Below are 6,000 nucleotides of genomic sequence, written 5' to 3'. Positions count from 1 at the left end.
GGGGGAACTCTTCAAGTAGGTCCAATTCCCAAGGTTCACCCAAGGGGAGAAAGGTGCTTTGGAGGTATACAGGGATTTGAGTGAATCTTGAAACTGGTCCAGGGTCCCGGAGTACAAGCTTCCCAAGGTGACTTCAGACAGCGGAAATACCCCAAACTTTCCTTCCATACAATTTGCTCTGGCTGAGGCGGGAGGGGAACGCTGCTACCCCGAAAGGAGGCGGCCAACGGTGGGGAGCTTGTGATCCATCGGGCGGCTAAGTTGACAAGGGGGGCCGGCTGTCTTAGTTGACCACCCTGAAGGCGTTCAGGGAGCCGGGGTTTTTGTGACGGAGACCCGGGTGGCTGGGACTGGCTGCGAACAGTCACAGCGCCGAGGGCGGCCCGGCGGGGCGAGGGCGGAGCGGGCGCAGCTGCGCTGACGGCCGCGGCAGAAAGGGGGCGGCCGCGCCCATTTCCTCCGCTCAGCCGGGGCCGGCGGGATCCGCATCGGCGAGCGGCGCCTCCCCGGTGTCGGCCGCGGCGCCTCCGGACTGTGCCGGGCTGGGGCGAGACTGCTCTGGCCGAGTCTGCGGCGGCTGCCACCCCTCCGGACGCTCCGAAGTCCGCCGCGCGGTTCGCGTTGCGGCTGCCCGTATGGACGCGGCGCTGAAGCGGAGCCGCTCGGAGGAGCCCGCAGAGCTCCCGCCGTCGGCCCGGGACTTGGAGGAGGAGGAGGAAGAGGGGATGGAACAGGGGCTGGAGGAGGAAGAAGAGGTGGACCCCCGGATCCAGGTAGGGCGCGCGGGGGGCGCCGCCGAGGCGGGCATCCACACTTACATCCGCCTCGCGGCCCCCAGTGCCTGCGGTCCCGGGCGGTGGTGGCCACGTAGGTCCGGGGGCGAGAAGAGAGGGTCCGGATTCCCAGTTTCACCCGGTTCACGGGGAGGCTGCGGTGCCCGCGTGGATGCGGCCTGACCATCGTGGGGGACCCCCGCAGACCCCTGGCAGGATCTGGGGGTCGCCGCAGCGTGCCCAGCGGTTCGGGCGGATGTGCAACAAAGGGAAAAAGGGGGCGCGGGCGCCATGCGGGTGTCGGGGTCCCCCCGCCAGGCTCGCGGCGCGGCGGGCATCGCGCGGCCTCCGGGCTGGGCGGAGGGGGTCGCCCGGGCCGCGTGGGCGCTGGGCACCGTGGGCGTTGTCCGCCCCTGCAGCGTGGGCTGGCACTGGTGCCCGGGTGGCGAGCCCTCACCTGGCGGAGGTGCCCGGCCTGAGCCATCTTCCTCCTCTCGGATTCATTGTTTAGCAAAGGGCTTATTGTCACCCCTGGCTCAAACCTCCGCTTGGCTTCAAAGGGTCGAAAACCCAGCTTTTCCTTGTTAGGAGGTCGGGGTGTGAACAGAAACCGGGGACAACTGATGCGCAAAGCTCACGCGGGGAGAAGGCGAGGGGATTGGCCTGGCTTTCTGAGCCTCCATTTCTGAGGGAGATGATTAAAAAACAATTTCTAAGCCAAGATCTAGGAGTGACCCTCTAGGCAAAAAGCACTGCAAATCTCTTCCCAAGACCCGTTTTTCTACCTTCTCCATTAATCATTATATATATATATGTATATGTGTTGCTTTTAATCGTGCTCTGCAATTTCTGGAGCCCTAATTGGTTTTTCAGTGCGCAGATCAATTAAAAGCCCATTTAACTCAGCTGTTGCCATTTAAATGAATTGTTTTGGCAGATTAGCAAGATAAAGATCAGGTGGAAAAATCTTTGCATTAGGAATTCTATTAATTAAAATCACTACTTTAGACTACTAAATCTTGTTTTCCTGGTACGGGGATCCGGTTTACCAGACCCTTTGTTTGCAGAGTAAAATGAGTTAACTTCGCTGGGTACTTTTTACAAAATGTCAGTTTATAAATGTTTATTTAAAAGATCAGGATTAAAGCTAGGTTTTGTTTTGTTAAAACAGCTAGGTAGGTTTAATAATCGACAGTTTGAAGGGAAAAGATTTTCCTTTCTAGAAAAAGAACTCAACCACTGATGAGTTAATGCCAGAATTCTGCCCTTGATTTAAATCATTTCACTGGGTTTATAGTTTCGGCGTGGCCTTGTTTATTTTATTGTCTTTTCTGCAAAGTTCTTGCTCTAAGGCAGAAGGTCCTGCTTTAATGTGACTCCTAAACCATTTGTAACAGGTGGGTTTACCTGAAGGCACATACCTGCAATAAATACTTGACCTTCCAAGAAAAAAATCCCTGGGACCTTAAGGCATTTTTGAAAGGGACACCATCAAGAAAAAATAACTGACATTCATTTGCTCTTCAAGCCAGGGCTCAGCTATTTTCCTTGAGAATTAATAGTGACTCATCCCTCTGCCTATAAATGGTGCTGGAGTACTTTTGCTGAGAATGAGCTCCATCATACTGGAAACAAAAGACGAATCCCTTAAAAGTTTCTTCCCTCTTTTCTTCACTAGGGAGAACTGGAGAAGTTAAATCAATCCACGGATGACATCAACAGACGGGAGACTGAACTTGAGGTACTGGAGGCTGGGTCCCTGTTTGGTGAGGACTGACACCAGGCTGCTTGATCTTGTTTTAATAGCTGGAGGATGATTGCTGGCGTCCCCTCCATGGAGTTGAGCAACAGCCGCTCTCTGACAGAATGAAATACAGGGCTGAGCCCAGCGTGTGGGTGGAACACATGTGGATCCTATTTCACATGTTTTTCATCATGGGTGCTCGGTGGGGCCAAAACCAAGGGCTGTGTGGAGCGAGCACTAAAGTTCATGCGGCTGCGGAAAAGCTTGAAAGGATTGAGGGGAGAATTAGCTGCACTCCATAATGGAGAAGAACGAATGAGTTGACAAAAATCTCTCCAATATTTTAGGGTGGCTCCTTATAGTTGTACTTGGAAACATTGTTTATTTCCTTAGACTTGTACCGTTTTTTACTTTCTGTCCTAAAAATTCACCCCCTTCCGCTTCCCTGCTCATTTCTTTATTGTCTGTTTGCGTGTAGAATATAATGATCTTAATGGTAGCAAAAAGCTGTTTAGACTGGAAGGGCTTTCCTGCTGGGAGGAGTCTTGGGGGAGACGAGAACTTGATTTGAATTTCATGAGCATCTTCCAACGTGAGTGTAAACAGATGAGCATTCTTCGCAGCTACCAATTAGTCCCCATCCCTTTTTAGTGGTGGTTGGTTTTACCATCCATCAACAAATTTGAACAAGCCCCGCATGGATCTGAAACCTGTGAATGACTCTGTCAGAGCACCGAAGGGCTGCAGGGAGCTGTTGGGAGGACGTGTTTCTATAGCAGGAGAAGTAGTAGGGAAGGTCACCGAAAAGGGCAGGAAACATCTGGTCCCTAAGAATGAGGGTGTGGGAGATAAGAATAATCTACTGGGAGGACACCGGCAGCCTTGATTTCTGACAGCATGGCTAGGCCCTGGAGGCACCAGATCTGAGCGTGGCAAAAAAAAAAAGGATTAAAAGCATGCTTTCTGAGTTGTGTGTGAAGGGTTATCGCCCACCCCTCTATTCTGATTGTTTATATCCACGAACACTAGCCGCCCTTCTCCCCCAGGTGAAGTAAAACCTGCATATTTATTTAAAATTTTTTTTGACTTCTGATGAATCGAGTCTCTTGGGGCAATTGAAATCTCTCAGAATCTCACGTTTCCAATATATTAAACAACAAAACCCCTGCCATTTCTATAGGGCTTAAGAGTTTACAAAGTGATTTTTATAAGCTTTATCTCCTGTCAGGGCAGCCTGTGATAGATTGGATAGAACTGTGCTATCCAATATGACAGCCATTGGCCATGTGTGGCTCTTTACCTTTAAATTAATTGAAATAAGATGAGAAATTCAGTAGCCACATTTCAAGAGTCTAGTAGCCACCATATTGGACAGAGCAGAGAACAGTTCCATCATTGTAGAAAGTTCTGGAGAGCACAGTCCTGGAAAGTGGGGTCTGCCTCTTCTCCAGTTGAGGATGTTGGGAGTACAGGGTCTCATGGTTCAGTAATGTGGCAGAGCCAGGTCATTTCCCACATCCCTTCTAGCTCCCATGTTCTGCCATTCCAAACTCTGTGTAGACAATTCAGAAATAGGCTTTTTTTTTTTCTTTGCAAAGGATTGCTTTATTTGACAAATATTTGTATGCCTATACTTGGCTTTTGGGGGCCAAGAAGGCTCCACAGGGTGCTTACCTTCTGAGTCTAAAATTGGTTCACCTGATAAGCTTTTAACTCTGATTTCACAATCTTCTTTCTGAATACACTTAGGTGTGTGTGTCTCAGAAAGCTGCAGGACAGGTGTTTCCAGCCTTGCTCTGGAGAGTGCTAGGCAGCAGTGAAGAGAGAGTAGGCTTGTGTTCCTGGCTGACCTTTTCTTGGTAGTATTATAACCAAGGTGGACTCACAGCAGGCTACCTAAGTCATGAAAACTTCCCTCGGGGCCACATTAACAAGTAAAAAAAACCAGCTGAAATTAATTTTAATCTATTTTGTTTGGCCCAGAACGCCCAGCATCGTATAATTTCAACAGGAAATGAACATACAAGTAGTTAATGAGATGTTTTATGCGTATTTTTTTTTTTTTTTACTAAGCCTTCAAATTCTCGTGCATATTTTAGGCTTAGAGCGCATCTCGACTTGGACCAGCCACATTTGCCTGAATAGCCTCCTGTGGCCCCAGGTCTGGTAGACATTTCCTGCCAGACTCAGGAGCAGTGGGATTTCACCCTCGGCGCCAGCGCTGCCCGGGCCCGAGGGGAGGAGGAGGTGTGTGTGCCGTGGGCTGTGTTCCTTCCGTCAAGCCCCCGGCGCCCACCTTGGTGGGGGGGCACTGTGTCGGCCACCGCAGATCCGCGGGTGAACAAGACAAAGGCCTTGCCCTCAGGCAGTCTAACTTTAGCTGAGGGTGAGGAACCAAGAGGTAGAGCGTAATTGCTGACTGTCATCACTGCAGCTGAAGAGTGAGGTGACGGGCTCCGCGGGAGGGGTCACTGGAAGACACCTGAGCAGAAGGCCGCTGAGCGAGCGAGCGAGCAAAGAGGAGCAGGTGTGGCGGAGGGAGTGTGCCAGAAGATGTGGGACAGAAAATAGCCTTTTTTTTTAAGATTTTATTTATTTATTTGACAGAGACACAGCGAGAGAGGGAACATAAGCGGCGGGAGTGAGAGAGGGAGAAGCAGGCTTCCTGCGGAACAGGGAGCCCAATGCGGGGCTTGATCCCTGGACCCCGAGATCATGACCCGAGCTGAAGGCAGACGCTTAACGACTGAGCCACCCAGACGCCCAAAAAAACAGCCATTTTAACATAGGGTCGGTTCTCTCGTTATTCATGGTGACCATTTTTCTGTGAAGTCGCTGTGAACATTGAATTAGGGAATACTGAACCGTTGCTGGGCCTTACATTACGTGTTCCTGTGAGCCTCTGGTCACACTGTTTCCCGCTGCTGGGCAATCTAGTGCCTTGTTCTATGTGTGTTTCTGTTGAAAGCCAGTTTATTTCATTGACGTGGTTGATGCGTTAGTGTTGGACTTGCAGGCAACAGCCTTGTGGCTCAGGCCTGAGCAAAGCTTGCCTCGCTAACCTGGCCGTGCTCGGCGCCCGTCACAGCTTTCCTGGGCTCAGCAACGCTGGCCAGCACTTCAGCCCTGGGCCTGGGCGCCGCGTCAAACAGCCGACTCCCCAACACAAAGCGCAAAAGTGCAAAAAGTGTGGCATTAGCTAGACCGTGAAAGGACACTAATTTACAGCAGAAGAGCTGAAACAAGAAGGCAGAGCGTCTCTCTGTCCCACCTCACTGGGAACACGCAGGTTGGGCACTTCAAATTTTGGTCACTCCGTGCCAGTCCGTGAGTGACTGGAGAAGCTCCGGGACTATTGATTCTGGAGCTACACGTAAATTTTAGTGAGTATGGAATCTGCAAATAATGAGAATTGACTGGCTGTAATGTCAGAGCCTCTAGGGGAGGGTTGTTTGCTTCTGCGTTTCTTTTCCCTTTGCTTTT

The 6,000-nt window shown here is 51.0% G+C and overlaps 1 protein-coding gene across 4 annotated transcripts in view; it reads left to right on the top strand.

The window, feature by feature from the left end:
- Positions 1 to 478: 478 nt before the first annotated feature.
- Positions 479 to 6,000, top strand: part of SH3BP5 (SH3 domain binding protein 5) — an 80,382-nt gene continuing 74,860 nt past the window's right edge. For all 4 annotated transcript variants that reach the window (XR_010410639.1, XR_010410635.1, XM_064588191.1 and 1 more), the window contains exons 1-2: positions 479 to 773; positions 2,452 to 2,514. Coding sequence is in view for 2 of the 4 variants with exons in the window: in XM_064588191.1 (XP_064444261.1) it covers positions 636 to 773; positions 2,452 to 2,514 (201 nt within the window). In the remaining 2 variants the exon portion in view is untranslated. The remainder of the gene's footprint in view (positions 774 to 2,451; positions 2,515 to 6,000) is intronic.

Source organism: Mirounga angustirostris, unplaced genomic scaffold (genome assembly GCF_029215605.1).
Source record: "Mirounga angustirostris isolate CCGP_5_RB_7025 unplaced genomic scaffold, mMirAng1.0.hap1 SCAF_1, whole genome shotgun sequence".
Lineage (NCBI taxonomy): Eukaryota > Metazoa > Chordata > Mammalia > Carnivora > Phocidae > Mirounga > Mirounga angustirostris.
Note: the sequence above shows the minus strand (reverse complement) of the source record. Positions and strands in the feature narration are given on the sequence as shown.